This window comes from Xyrauchen texanus, chromosome 4 (assembly GCF_025860055.1).
Source record: "Xyrauchen texanus isolate HMW12.3.18 chromosome 4, RBS_HiC_50CHRs, whole genome shotgun sequence".
Taxonomy (NCBI): Eukaryota; Metazoa; Chordata; class Actinopteri; order Cypriniformes; family Catostomidae; genus Xyrauchen; species Xyrauchen texanus.
Genome location: NC_068279.1, coordinates 46,335,750 through 46,350,754, shown reverse-complemented (window position 1 = coordinate 46,350,754; position 15,005 = coordinate 46,335,750). Strand labels below are relative to the sequence as shown.

General features: G+C 40.9%; 1 protein-coding gene across 4 annotated transcripts in view; it reads right to left on the bottom strand.

Annotated features, from left to right (window-relative positions):
- Positions 1-1,034: 1,034 nt before the first annotated feature.
- The window catches only part of LOC127634251 (phosphatidylinositol 3-kinase regulatory subunit alpha-like), a 31,851-nt gene continuing 17,880 nt past the window's right edge, over positions 1,035-15,005 (bottom strand). Inside the window, exons 3-16 of one of the 4 annotated variants that reach the window (XM_052113709.1) lie at positions 11,951-12,046; positions 11,781-11,855; positions 11,290-11,421; positions 9,745-9,946; positions 9,578-9,660; positions 4,538-4,644; positions 4,336-4,430; positions 4,056-4,236; positions 3,808-3,933; positions 3,559-3,701; positions 3,300-3,476; positions 2,979-3,053; positions 2,715-2,885; positions 1,035-2,391 (exon numbers count right to left, since the gene is read on the bottom strand). In XM_052113709.1, the coding sequence (XP_051969669.1) occupies positions 2,202-2,391; positions 2,715-2,885; positions 2,979-3,053; positions 3,300-3,476; positions 3,559-3,701; positions 3,808-3,933; positions 4,056-4,236; positions 4,336-4,430; positions 4,538-4,644; positions 9,578-9,660; positions 9,745-9,946; positions 11,290-11,421; positions 11,781-11,855; positions 11,951-12,046 (1,853 nt within the window). In that variant the 3' untranslated portion in view covers positions 1,035-2,201. Of the gene's footprint in view, positions 2,392-2,714; positions 2,886-2,978; positions 3,054-3,299; positions 3,477-3,558; positions 3,702-3,807; positions 3,934-4,055; positions 4,237-4,335; positions 4,431-4,537; positions 4,645-5,891; positions 6,115-6,134; positions 7,237-7,373; positions 7,810-9,577; positions 9,661-9,744; positions 9,947-11,289; positions 11,422-11,780; positions 11,856-11,950; positions 12,047-15,005 lie in introns of those variants that run through there. The other 3 variants (XM_052113719.1, XM_052113726.1, XM_052113734.1) reach the window with 3 other exon arrangements.

Here is a 15,005-nt window from a genome sequence, read left to right as displayed (position 1 = left end):
GATAGGTTACCAAGAAACACAGATCAAATATGTAGGTTTACAGGGTCAATTTGTAAAGATTCTATGAAAGACTTAAAAGAAAAAGAAAATACATTTTCGAAACATGTTTTTTACACTTTCAAAATCATAAGCAGTAAAAGTTAAGATGCTTACCAAGTTCAAACATTTGCCTCAAACCACGTGTTAGTTTACTCAGTGACAAGGGGACTTTTCTGAGCATTCATATCATTTAACGAAACATTAAACTTTCAAAAATAGACATACTAACTCGTGGGGCAAATGATAAAGTTAAGGACAATTGTGCGGATGAACGTGAGAAACGCAAGAATTAACATTCTCCTTGAAACCGTTTCAACAGTACTGCCTGCTGTAAAAAAAACTCATTTTAAGGCAATCAGGCCTAGTTAAAATAAGCAGTCAATCGAATGTAAAAATATACGACCGCAAAGCTGACCAACAAAAAAAATTACATGGAAATTACTCGTCACACATTGATGTTTATATTTGCAAAACATCCAATGCATTTGCCAAGTGTAAATGTAACGTAGACAAGAATGGAAGGCAAAAGCAATACTGACATCACCAATCATAAAGTTGAGAATACTGTAGTTAGCTAGCCGTGAAAAATGTCAAGCATGAAGGTACCGCTAACTTTGATGCATCCAAATCGTAGACTTTGCATTTCTTAGTATGTGGCGCAAACTAGAACGTTGGGTACTAGTCGAAGTGAGTTGATCCATGTAAACAACACTTTTAAGGATTTTCTGATACAGAAAAAATACTATGTCGATAAGGAATGAGAGAGTCTTTTTCACCTCAATAAATGTGTTTTATTTCCATCATTCCAGAGGATCAAATTGATATGCTCTTGATTAGGGAACCTCTATATTGTTTGGGAAACTGCATTATTGTGTTATTTGACAAAGCATTCAATTGCAGTGATTTCAGTTGTAAATGTATTCGTTTGTTTGCTCTAGTGGAAATGTTTTACACACATTATATATATATATATATATATATATAATATATATATATATATATATATATATATATATATATATATATATCACCATTACTGTAGACAGAAGCAGCACTAATGTCCTCCAGGCTCTGCCCAAGAGAAAATCAGCTCCAAGTGAAAAAGACTAATAAAATACTCTTTAATTTTACCAGCGGCTAATAAAGAAATATGTAATAAAGTACTTTTCTTCTCACTTTCTCTGTAAAACGAAGCAATCTTTCTTGCCATTTTGACACTTAAAATATCCTCTTAGATACTGACATAAAAAAAGACTTTAAGCAATAAAAACAAGTTTATATTATGGTAGCAACGTGTAAAATAAAATCACAACTCTGCAGAAGACAGAAAACACAGAATTTGCATAGCAGATTAGACTGAGAAGGAACTGCGTTTCTTTTTGGTACAATATGGTTTTTTGTCACATAGCTTTGTGTCTGTATGTACACAGCGTGAAGTTTATGTTTCAGTTCCTTAAAGACCAGCCCATAAATGAAAAAAAAAATGTATTTAGAGTCATGTTATTATAATGCTCACAAAAAAAATGCCATCAAACATCTTGCTTTCTTCTCATCACTAAGCCCCTTTTAGACAAGGCATGTCATATCAAACATTCATGTAGAAGTCTCTTGCAGGAAAACTAGTAGATACCATTTCGAAAGTGCCATCTTGCTACATTTGATCAGTTGATTCCATGGTCTGTTCGTGACAAACGTGTTGAACATTCCAATAGCTTTTAGATACTGTGAGTTTTGGTCAAAACACATTCTCTCACTCACTCGTAGACACACAAACATGCACATACACTCAAAAAGGGACCTGAACTGAGCAGGTATGGGGTAGAAGAGGTAAAAAAGATGCACTCCAGAGGTTTAAGTCAACACTCCACATTCCAGCAGCGGGTAAAGCTTTGAAATGGACAAGCACCATTTGGAAAAGGCCTCCAAAGTCCTCCATTTCGGGAGAGAGAGTTAAAGCTGAGCACTTTCTGCTCAAACTACATTCAGACTGGCAAAAGTTTCAGTGGCTGAAATGTTCATTTTGGGTTTCGCTTTCTTGTTTTTCCAACAAAGTCATTTCAAGTCAAAAAGCAGCAGCCCTACTGGAGGCGTCTCCACACGAGGGAGGCCCGTTCTCATCTCCCGGCTTTGTAACGAGTCCTAAGGGTGTCCTCAACTAGTCCTCACCGCCTCTGGTGTGCGTAAACTGGGTATGCTAACGTGACATTCAAAGAATCATTGTGCTGAACCAGGGACGTGTGCTGGTAGTGCAAGACTAGTTCTTTGAGTGAGCTGTAAAGGTTGTAGGGCTCAGCAAAGCCGTATCCTGTGGGTGTCTTGTTGATGACACAGTGCTTGACCTCGCCATCCACACTGCAATAACACAAAGAGACTGTTTCAGTTGTCAGTGCCTTACAATTTTTCAAAAATTGCTGGATTTAAAATAAGTTTACACAATTGTACTCAATATTAACTTTTGAAAATATATTTTTTTTAATTACAAAGCTGTCATAGATTTCATATTGCAGATTTCTGAACTGACACTGGGTGGAAAATGTAGGCACAGTTATGTGACGATACCAATTCCCATCAAAATAGCAAATATTGGCCAATTAATCAGTCTAATTGAAATATTGGTCTATCATGAATATTAACTCGTAGTAATTTTCAAGTTTCAATGATAAAATAATACATACACAACACTGCAGGCATAACATCCAGCTTTGCTGCTGTCCCTAACCAAGAATGTTCCATCTCTCTTGCCCCGCAAAATTGCCTCGGCCTGGAGGCGTTTAATGTTGCCCAGTTTCCATGAGCGTTCATCATGGTGTGGCAAATCATCATCGTCATCCACCATTGAGTATTGACTGTAGCGGAGAAGTGACAAGTGAGCGGTTGCAAGCAGGAGGATTTTGAAATATGATGTATTGTGAATATAATGGAGAAAGCAGAATACTTACTCGTCTTGGTTGTCGTTATTGATTCCCAGCCATTCATTGAGTTTCTTCTGTCTGACTCCTTTCTGGGTCAACCACCTGTGGTGCATCGGAAAAGAACGTTAAAATTGATGAAAACGTGTTCTTGCATTTTGTCTGTTTTGTTTAATCGTTGGTCTATGTGAACATACGTCAGATGGACATCATTAGCTGTTGCAACAAGTCTTGCGCCATAAACGTAGCACTTTTACAGTGCGTAAAGTTAAAAATAGTTCAATAACACCTCTTTCAAGAACCCGTGTGTCCAATTTAAAGTACGGGACCTATGGAGGATGAGCTACTTACATGAGGTACTGATCCCTGGTCTTCCGGAGCTGGATGAGGTCAGGCTTAATGCTGTTCATCCGCTTGTCGATCTCTCTGTAGTCCGCCGCCTGCTTCTTTAGATCTTCTTCCAGACGCCGCTTGCTGTCCACTATTTCACTGATGCGTGACTTTAACTTGTCATAGTTTCCCATAATCCTGCAATGAAATATTGTAGAGATGGATTAACATTTTGAATTGTTCTCCAAAAGGCATAAAAGTTTTCAGATTTAGCCTTCACCTTTGGATTTCCTTCTCGTTGCCTTCTCTCCTAAACTTTTCGATATATTCCTTGCTGTACCGTTCTTGCGTCTGGCACTGCTCTTCAAAGATCTTTATGGTCTCATTGAAAGCTTCAATTGCAGTCCTTTTCATTTGGATTTCCTAAAAGGTAGACAAATGCATGTTAGATTGTGTCTGATTTCCCTGGCAGCCTTTGTATGATCACTTGACTATATAGAAAACACAGATTACGGAAAAGAGAACCAACCTGTGATGTTCTAGTGTATTCCTCATAGAGTTTGTCGTACTCTCTGTTTTTCTCCTGATACTGCTGGTGGTATTCGTGCAACTTCTTCCCAACAGCTTCAATATTGTCCTCCTTTACCACCTGATCCTGTAAAAAATTTATGAATACAATTAAAAGCTTCTGAATTACAGGTATCAGGGCCATACATTTTGATGATCTGAAGATCTTCAAGGACACTCAATATTCCACTGACATTAGGTGATTATTACCTGTTGGTGCTTGGACACAGGATACAATAGCTTCACATCTAGCTTGGTGTTGTACTGGGCGAGCGACTCGTGCCGATAGTGATTGATCAGTTCAACCACAGAGTTGAAGGTCAGGGGGTCTGAAAAGCCGTACTTCCCATCTCGATGGAAGATCTTGATCAGCTTGTTATTACCACCCTTCCTGTATATCCAATCAAAAGCAGGATTTATAGCACTCCTTAAGAATTTGGGACAAAAATTATCTAATCGGGGTAGTAGCTTTGGTTAACAAAAGACATACCTCAATGTGAGAGTGTAATCTCCGTGCATTTTAGTGGAGGCATCTCGAACCAAAAATGTACCATCGGCTGTGTCCCTAAGCTTCTCGTTGACCTCCTCCCTACACCAGAAACAGGTCCCAAATTAATAAATGAAGCCTTTGAAGTAATGATAAAAAATAAACATGCACACTAGTCAAACTAAAAGTTAGGTTTGATGGGTACTTGCCTTGAGATGTCCCCCCAGTACCATTCAGCGTCTTGCAGAGCCATGTTGTTGTTCATACCGTTGTTTGTGACAGTCGTCGGTTTGGGTGGCTTGGGAGGTAGTGCTGTTAAAAGAGGAATGACAGACCATTTGAGAACAGTACTGCTGGTGTACATTTAAACAGACCAGCACCACTTAAGGTCATTTGCATGGAGAACATGTGCGGACATGCTGCAACCTATGCGTCCTGACATCTCTGTGCATTCAATTTTGTGTAACTAAAGGAATACTTCAAATGTTTTAATCTGATGAGGACAAAGAAACAAAACCCCAGAAAACACCCTGTGGCTGTTATTCGTCAAGTTAGCGAAGCATGTTTCCTGCCAATTGCTTCATCCGGTTGCGACGGAGAGACACGTTTTAAAAGTAGGCAGCGATTGCTGCAGTTAACTAGATCTTTCACCTCCGGCATTTTCCATTTTATTAAATGCAGCTAAGCGCATGCCTCTCATGCGCTCTCCAGTGGCCGGTCAGATGCTTGACTTGGGGGGGAATGCTTTGCATTTAAGACTCCCTCCCCAAAAAACTCAATCCTTTCACCACCATTTAAATTTTATTGAGAATATTCAACTTGTACAAAGCCTGTAGCTTAAATGCTTTGATTGCACAGATGAGTTACTCAATGGGGATATTAAACAGAGACAATATTAACAGTTATTTCAAGCACCTTTTAACTTTTACAACAACTGTTTCAGAACACAATTTGCACTGAATGTACAAGTAGCATGACATCAGGGCTGTAGGCATCAACCCAGTGATGGGCTTTTCAGAGCGATGCAATATGCAAGAATCCATAGCCATTGAGAATATGTTGCTTTATTGGAAAGAAGCAGAGGTTGCATCTGATTGGCTGCTGGTCTGAGTGACGAGATGCAGCGGGGGCAGTGCAGTCTCTGTGGAGCATGAGGCAGAGCTGAAGCGGTGGGCTATTTTTATCCTGCTCACCCCCTTCCTCCACCCCATGCATACTCACTCTATCTCCTTTGTTCACTTCAGTCACTAAGCACTTTTTTGCCCAGTGCAGTAGCAGTCAATCACACAAGCAGACAAATATATTAAACCTGATACACCTACAAGAATCTAATAAAAAAATCATTCATTACTGTGCCTTCTGGGGTACCTAAAGTCATCCATCAACACAAGCAATATTACATGCAGGACACAACTTACATATAAGAACAGATAATGCATAAGAACAGATACAAACATGACAATGCCAAAATATTAAACTAGTTTCGACACTAATGGGTGCACCCTAGACCACTGACAGTGCTGGCAATTCATACTCGTAATGCACCAACTATCAGTTACCTGGCGCATCTAGTTCTATGTAAAACAGCAGGTCTGATCCAGATCCAGTGTCAAGTCTCGGACTCTCTAAATCCACCATGTTTAATAGCGTGTTGCATATCTTGAAGGATCAGCATGCGGATTCCTTGCCAAACCTTCTCTGAACGAACACTATGATTCCTGGTTCTTCTCACTCCTTGCTTTGAGATCAATTTTTGAGAAGCCTTGGAGAATGTGGTCAGGGAAAGCAATTACATCACTTACCCCAGCCAATAGTGCTGCAGGACTGTTGCTGGCCACTCCTGCCTCATCACCTGCCTCTATTTCTTCCAAGTCCAGAGTGCAATGATGTCATTGCAACAGTGCTTTGTCCATTCGAATGTCGACAAAATCTTAATTTACATTTTTCTTTTCCTTTATAATCTAGTAATATCCCCTATCTGTGCAGAACACAAGCTTTTCCAAGCCGTTGCAAGGCTGCCCAAAAAAAAAGAAGAAAAATCACAGGCAAGGTACACAGCAGCACAGCGTCTTTTGAATGAGGAAAGGAACTGAAGCCTCGCTGTCTTTCTCTGTCACCCCCTCCCTTCCTGTATCTGTGATGCAGCTCTGCTGAGCTCCGCCTCTCTTCAAGCCGAGGCAATGAGCACGGCCCCTCTGCTGGCAGGCAGACAAAAGCAGGGTGCTGATCGCTGCTGCAGCGGCAGATAGACGGTCGCTACATCAAAGACAAGGCCAGGTCAGGAGGCAGGCAGTGCTTACAAATACTTCTAATAATCCCCCAATGCAACTTGCGGAGAGATATAGGAGGGATCAGCTATTCGAGCCTTGAGAGGGCACTGGAAATAGCCGCAATTCTCAGTAGGGTTAAAAATGGCCCCAGGATCATGCCTATTGTCATGCCCTGCTCTCTAATGACAGGTCAAAGATGAGCTTCATCTGGGCTACTTAACAGCCATGTAGCAGGTCAAGTGTAACCGACAGCCTGTGGGAGTTTAGCACAAAGATATACTGTAAACATTTATTTTAATCATCCCTTAAATTGAACCAAACCACTGCAGGTGTAAAGATATTTTAGACCCCAAACTTGGAGTCAATCAATAATGCCACACACATATACCTTGCATGTTCAGGCATGCCAAACTAAGTTAAACAGGTTAACCAACTTTTATAGCAGGTCGCACTTGGAAGCGCTAGTCTTTTTTTCCAGACTCCCCATACACAGAAGTGCTGGCCACTTGTAAAGGAGAGATACATTAAAAAGCCTGACAGAGCTCCTGTCTTCAGTTTAGAAGACATGAGAAGACACAAAATAGGAATTCTGAAAAGTGCTGATCTGCTTGAACGACTATTAAAACACTTTTAATAAAATTGGGTCCAAATAAAAATCCACGTCAAAGCAAAAACATACTGTTCTACTTTTGATGCAGATCCCATCTGCTTCTGACAAAGAAACCCAATCATTACACCAAACTTCCTGAGACACCAAAACCACACACTTACACTGCAAGTTGTGCATGTTCAGCAGAAGTCAAACAGCCTTTTATTCAGCAAGTCAGTCTGTTAAGCATTTCCTGCGATTATCGGTAAATCCAAGAGACGCTTCTCTTGCCTTCGTGAAAAATATTCTCACTCCACAGATGTACAAGCCTTATTTCATTTTGATAACACCACTGCAGCCAGAAAGGACTCCAACAAAATCCGAGTCGAGAAAGCAAACGTGGTGCAACAGGTTGAAGCCAATGAGTCTGGACTAAAGCAGGTCTGAGAGAGGTGGAGAGTGACGCCTGCTCCGGGACGGCTTCATAATGATTGGTTAATGATTGCTGGGGTCGCACTGCTGCAAGTCCTCTCTCTCTCCCTCATTCACTCTCTCTGGCTCCAAGGGTTCAGTCTCATGATTAACTCACTCAGGTTCAAATATTTGCTGAGCTGTGCACCCTTATGTTTTGGGAGGGGAATGTGGCACAAGCAAGAAGGGGGCCGGGGGGTGGAGTAAAGTCCTCGGAAGTGAACATTTGCGTGTGTGTGTGTGTGTATGAGAACATATGCGAGACAGAACGTCCACCGTTGAGAGCAAACAAGAGAGCTCTGTGGAGCAGACCACACGTCCAAGCCAACAAAATCCAAGTGTGCCTTTTGCCACTGGCTTAAAATAGTTACCAGTAACTAGGAACATGCACACACATATGCAACCTTGAGCCTAAATTAACAAACGCTCCCACAAAACCACATGTTAAGGAATCGTGTATGAACAGGCCAGTAAGGCAATCAAGTACCAGATTAAGGTACCCACATTTGTATAAAAGCTCTTGAGGTACAGGAAAGAACTGAGCTGCCAGAGCAGAAAGGAGACGAGTGTGCGTCTGGCCCAACCCAGCCTCCTGCAGGTGCAAATTACTGGCAGCTGAATTCGCTCCATGCCAAGGCAAGGTATAAATAGGCCCAAACAGGTAATAAAACATTTAAACAGCCACACAGCCAATCTTGGGGCCTTGGGAGGCCAAGAGCGATAGACAGATAAAGACAGTGAGAGGAGGGACAGAGACTTTACTAGTGCTATAAAAACTAGTCTGTGTTCAGGGCAGGGTGCCACACACGCACACACACATGCACACAGACACACCAGACTCCATGGACTGTCCCATCTCTAAATGCATCTCTGACCCACAAAAGCAAGGGAGTGGAACGCTGATATCTACAGAGCACTCTCAGCCATTAAACATTCATACCAGTGGTATACTCCAGTAATGCCTGCACACCGCTGAAGTGTGGGAATGCAATGCTTTCTCATTCAAGACCATCAGTTTGTAAAGATTAGCAATGGTGCCTCTACAGTTCTTCAATCCTTCTACATAGAACCATCACCTTACAAAATGATTTGTGAGCTGTTCATTTGAGTGATATTTGCTTTATGTAAAATTTGCATGTCAGTTTGAGGTGTGTCATAGCTGTTAGCACATGTGCTCTGAACCATTAGGTTGTGGTGGGCATAACGCTGATGCAAGTTTGCCCCATCTACTTCCCATCATTTCCTGTTTTTAGTGTACTATAATCCATGGCAAAAATGTGAAAGTCAGTTAGAGCCATGGCCTAGTGGTTAGGACAAATGGTCAAACACATTGAACTCTGGTTCTCAGGCCTACTTATTGGGTCCAGCTCACGACATCCCAAATAACCTCAAACCCCCTCCCTCCTTTTAACATTGTTTCATTGTCATCATTCTACTATCCATACTACTAATATTGACAAAAATTACTACAATAAAAATAGTGTGCACCACTGTATGCAAAGCAAGTATAGTCCATTAGCAGCCTTTAAAGGGGCTTCCACATGTCTCAACATCAGCATCAAGCTTTTCTTTGACCACCACATAAAAAAACCACTGGTGATAACATCTTTTGATTTTAGCACTGGAATCGCATACATGATGATACATCATCTGAATTTTTTGGTAATCATTGGCTGCCACTTTGATAGGTCAGAGGGCAAAACACTGCTCCGGAGCAGGGTAACATAACCCCTGGTTAAAAGTGATGCTTTCTCCCTTTCAAAATTACAAGTGTGAAACGTTGCTTTACCTGGGGTTAAAAAGACGATAACCCGGGGTTAAGCGCAGTGTGAGAAGCCCTTAAGTATATGACAATGCTGATAAGAGTAAAGTGCCAGCCCCTTAAGTGGTTTGTAATTGTGATAAATGTATTTACCTGGAGCCGCCTGACCGTCACTCCATTCACTGGTCACAAGAACTTCAATGATCCTGATGTGTGCCTCTGGGCTGGGCTCACAGCTGGGAAGGAAAAATCAATGTCAGCTTGTTGCTAGTAGCTGACAATGTTGTGATTCATCAGCATATGTGTGTGTATGAGTGTACCTGGTGGGCTGATATCCGAAGAGCATCGGGCTGAAGATTTCAGCGATGGCGCGGGCACTGAGCAAGTTGGCTGCTGACGCCTGGCACACGTGAGAGAAGTGCCGTAGCAAACTTTGCAGGGTCAGCCAGTACTGCGGAGGAAGAGTAGAGGAGCTGGCGACCAGACGCAGGTGATGTGCACATTCATCTGTACCCTGCACCTCTGAAGAGACAGACAGACAGATGGACGTAAGACATGGGCTTTCTCACACATTTATGTCGTCAGAACTTCCCTTGGCACTTGTCTCATGCACTCTGTGATAGCTAAACATATAATCGTCAGTGAGGACATATGCAAAAGAAGTGTACATGCAGTCATGTGGAAAATTGTGCTCAGTTTTCTAACCGCACAAAGATCTTAAGCGAGACAATGATAGAGTAAAAAACTCTTAAAAGGTGATTGGCTCTTAGTGCCGATGTCACAGATAAGTTCAGGTTTGCTTTAGTTCTATTAACCACAGATATCCTGTTTCCAGTCATGTGACTGTGCACGACCCAACAAAGAAATGCAAAGAGAAAAAATGCTGCATTCTCTCTCAAAATGGATAAACGCTTGCTTGCATTGCCAACAGTTTGTTCTGCAGTTGGACAGAATGTTCAGTGAGGGCATATCAATTTAACATCTTTAATCTAACAGCAGATAAAACACCTGAAAATTATTTTCAGTAAAATTGCCTGGGTTTGTAGACACACAATGAGATGAGCGTTGGAACAAGTGTACACATAAAAGTATGTGGTGTGATGATTGATGCAGCCACAAAATCTTGCCAAATGAGTCTGTATTGCTGCTTTTAGAAAGTCATGGGACTGTGCAAAACTTTCTTCTTTTATGACAACTCCTGGTGTTCCTTACTACCATTGTAGGAGGCTCACCATCTTACTAATACGCACCTTGAGAACAATAGCACCACCCTGTGGCTCTTATAACTAAATAAAATCAGTGAGAAATGGTCACATCATTGGTTTTAAGGCCCATGAGGTTTGGCTTTAAGGCCACATCACCTCCTGTGCCACATTAAAGACCATATATGAAGGAGACGAGCTACTCAAAGAAAAACAGGAATGCTCAACATGGTAGCTACATGAAACTAAGTCCCGCTTTGCAATTAAATGAGCCAATCAGCTTTTGGCAATAGAATGCCCAGTCTTTATGAGTCCTTCTTCAGTACTCAAATAGAGATTTTTGGCCTGATTTGAGGTAAAAAAAGAGAGAAAAAAAAGCTACATTTATAATGAAGTTGATGTCAGATTTTATTGGTACTTCGATGACTGGAAAATAGCTGCCCGGGGGAATTAACAAACTTGATTAAAATAGACTTCGGCCACATTTAAACAAGTTCAGAGCACATACTTAATGCAAAAGGAGAAGTACTGCAACTCATTCCTGTGTAAATCCATGGCTGTATTAATGCAGATTAATATTATACCATGAAAATGGCTGTAATCCCCAGAGTGTTGGCTATGATGATCTAATGCTGATGTACACCAATCCATGTGGAATCTCACCTTGAGCGATGCGCATCATCTCGCTGTAGATTGCAGAGGGGATGACGGGCTGAGGCAAATCTTGAAAGAACCTCCTCAGACCATCACACAACATCTGAAGGTCCATGTGCTCGAGATCGATTGAGGCTGGGTCTAATTAAAAAAATAGTCATAAAGCAATTAATCAACCGCCAAGTCACTATGATATTCTGATCAATAAATATGGCTCAGGTCCCTTCTTCAATGCAAGTCTATGAGATTTTTTTACTGTCAGCCAAGCAAAAATATTACTTTTAATGTATACAAATTTTACCAAAATTTTAGAAAGTAATAGCACAATTCAAAGCATTTCTATAATAATCTTAAGATGTTCGCCTTAGTAAACAGATTAAATATGTTACAATTGGCTTCGATTTTGTCACTTCATAAAAATAAAAATGATGATGCACTGTGTCCATTTACAACAAAGTGTAAGAGTTTCCTGATGCAGAAGCTAATAAAATGTCACTCACCACCATCAAAACACTGTCTGACATCAAGCCCTCCTCCATCAGTGAAGTTTCTGTATAGTGTTGGGTTGTCTAGACCTGTGCAATTCATACATATGTTTGTACATGTAGAAGACATTGATAATTATAGTGTGTGCATGCACGTGAGACAAAAAAATTAGAGATGGGCTCACCTTTCCTCTCGATCACCTCTAGTAGCTTGAGCAACATGGGCGGCCCCACCTCAGGAGGACCAAACTGCTCCGTCAGGTCTAACAGAATACTAGTGCCTGGAGGAGAGAAAGTCAAGCACTTACATCAAAAAGCCGCCAGGTACCTTTGAACAACTCTACTAGCTTTTCATTAAGCACCAAGTAATTTCAAAGTCTCAGAAGAAAAATCTTTACTCCACAGTCATGCCACTCTTAGATCAATAATTGTCTTCACATATTTATGTGGTGTGGCAAGGCAGTAAGTTTGGACGGCACATCTAAGCATGGCCCGAAGTTGGTCCAGGGTTTGTGCGGCCCGGTAGGATATGATTAATTGTGCAGTGGAGGTGGAATAGGAGGCTAAACAAACAGACCAGTGTAGGGTGGAGGTCTACAGGCCTGCTCCTGAGATCTACAGGCCCAGGTGTGGGCATGAAAGAGCTTTAGAGCTGGCTTGCACTTTATTTGGATTTGCGGCATAGCATTTTAAAAGGCTTGGATTTCTAAAAGACTTGACTGTAAGCAGTGTCCGAGACCACAGATCCAAAACACAGCAAATTATGAATGGATTCCCTTTACAGAGTTTTTTTTATAGCGATATCAAGAGGATTTTTATAGTTTGCTCACAGTTTCTTAGAAGGAATGGTTCAAATTAAAAGTTTGGAGGGGGGGTTGCATAACTGGAAAACACAACCACATTTGAGGAAATGGGGGTTTAAGTCATTAGGAATAATAGTCTTGTTTAGTCCCAAGGCTCTGGGACTTTTTTGTTGCTAGCCTGGGAGATAAGCAAAGAAATTTCTAACGCTCAAATCACTCTTCTTCTCTTGAACTCCACTTTAAAAGACAACAGTCATCTGTAGTCCATTACTGGCAAAGCAACTGCGAGTGTTGGGCGAGGTTCTCATTTTCTGAGAACCCCTGAACTCTGAGCAGACGGAGGGGGAACGAAAGACATTTTTCCCAATGGAGACTAGTGCCACTTCAGCATGCCGTTGAGGGGTAACCTTTTGCCCAGACAGACACCCTATCCATCCAGCTGGTTCTTAGAATCCATTTTAACAGTGCAGGGCTAATTTTACTTCAGCTTAAAATGTTCTGTCCAAAAATGAAAAATATAGTCTTTGGTTTTACAAACCCCTCCATTTCCCACTTAGTATGTTTTGTGGCTAAGAGTAACTATCACACCAACTGTGTCCCTAATTCACACTATGCTGTTCTGCAATCACAAAGACAAAACTGGTCTTTACTCCCCACTCTGTTTTGTTGTATCCTCAACGAACTGTAGATTCTGAGACTCGTGTTTATTTACATATGTTGGATGGGCATCTCCACAATGACGGAAGGTTAAGAGAGGAGGGGATTAAGTTGCTTCCGAGTAACTCTGGGTGACCTGATAGCTCTGGCCTTCCTCGCGCCTGGATTGAATGACGTCCAGAATAGATGATAGTGGAATTGTCTGAATGTTTTGCTTCAAGGTTCCACAATGTCCTCAAGACATAATCTGACTGGGCCAAATGCACACAAGTGTAAGCAGATTTTATAAAGAAAATGTGAGTGGTCCTTGCCAGTACAGAACTCAACACTATGATGCAAGTGTGTTGCAGTTCTTTGCAATGCATTGCTATGTGGTTGTTAAAGTATTCTAGTTATCTCTATAGCAATATTTTTCAACAACATCCAACAAAAATTGCAAATCTGAAATCATAACTGTAAGTCTGATTGCTTAGGTAAGTTACAGCATAACTCTTCTCAACAAGCCGCTTGATTTGAGGTATCATTTTTATTTGTAACAAACAGTGCGGGACGAGTTACATGCCAAAATGTAATACTTAACAACAGGACAATCCAGCAAGAATGCATTGCTGTGCAATGCTTGCCATGATCTCACATGATAGAATCCTCTTGTGACGTGCTTGTTGACACAATGAGAGTATCAATAGCTGGATATTAGTGGCTGAATGTTATTGAGCACAATGCTCTAGATGGCTCCAAATGAAAACATCCTCTATATCCAACTACTAGGCTTAATTTATCCAAGCTGTGCGACTGAGAGATCACGCAATCAACCGGGCTATGGAAACAATTAAAGATGTATTAATGGTCAAGTCCAAGTGCTGTAAGAGTTTACGGGTAAAGGGTAAACATTTGCTGCGTTGGCGATGGAAAACTGATTAGAATAACCCACATACCCTGTAAGCAAATTAAACAAAAAAAAAAAAAAAAACAACAGGCAAAGAGCAGCCCAGCTCAGATTCAAACAGCCAATAAGAGGGGCTGCAGATTCTGGTTGCTGTAGCAACTCAGGGAAGAGAAAGAGGGGGTACGCTGCAAGTCTTAACAGGCATAGTGCATGAAAGAGTGGCAGTCCTGTAATTAATACCTTAAAGGATGCAAGGAAAGAAACCAAATGTTTAAGGAAGGGAGCAAAGCGGCTTGGGTTTTGTGGCACAACCTCTGCATGTCTGACTGTAGACTAAGATACAGTAGGATTTAGCACTAAGATGGTGCTAAAGATGTCTCTACCAAAAGTAAATGCTGGATACTCATGTATCCAGCATTTCCACTTCCTGATCAATCCTTCTTTGAAATGCCCATTTAAGTGTACATCTAAGAATAAACCACATTGCCTCAAGGAATCAATAAAGGTTATGTATCTTTGCAAAAGTCCTTAAAACCTGTTTTCCAGGAACCAGTTTGAATGCTATCAATCATCAAGGTGCAGAAGTGAGTCATCAGACTGCTCAGGTTTCTGTGTAAATGCGAAAGGATTATTGTACATATACTGCATATGTTACATGTACCTATATATACAACATATAGGCTTAACTGTGTAGAATTATTTGTTTTATTATCATTTATTTTTTTATGAACATATAGGGACACACTTTATTGTTTCCTTAAGGGACATTGAGCATTATTAAATAAGGCCATATGACATATAGATCATGTTCACCTAATCAATTTTATACATTAAAACTTCAGTAACAAGCAATACGAATACTGTTTACCAATAATATATAAAAAGGAATTTGGT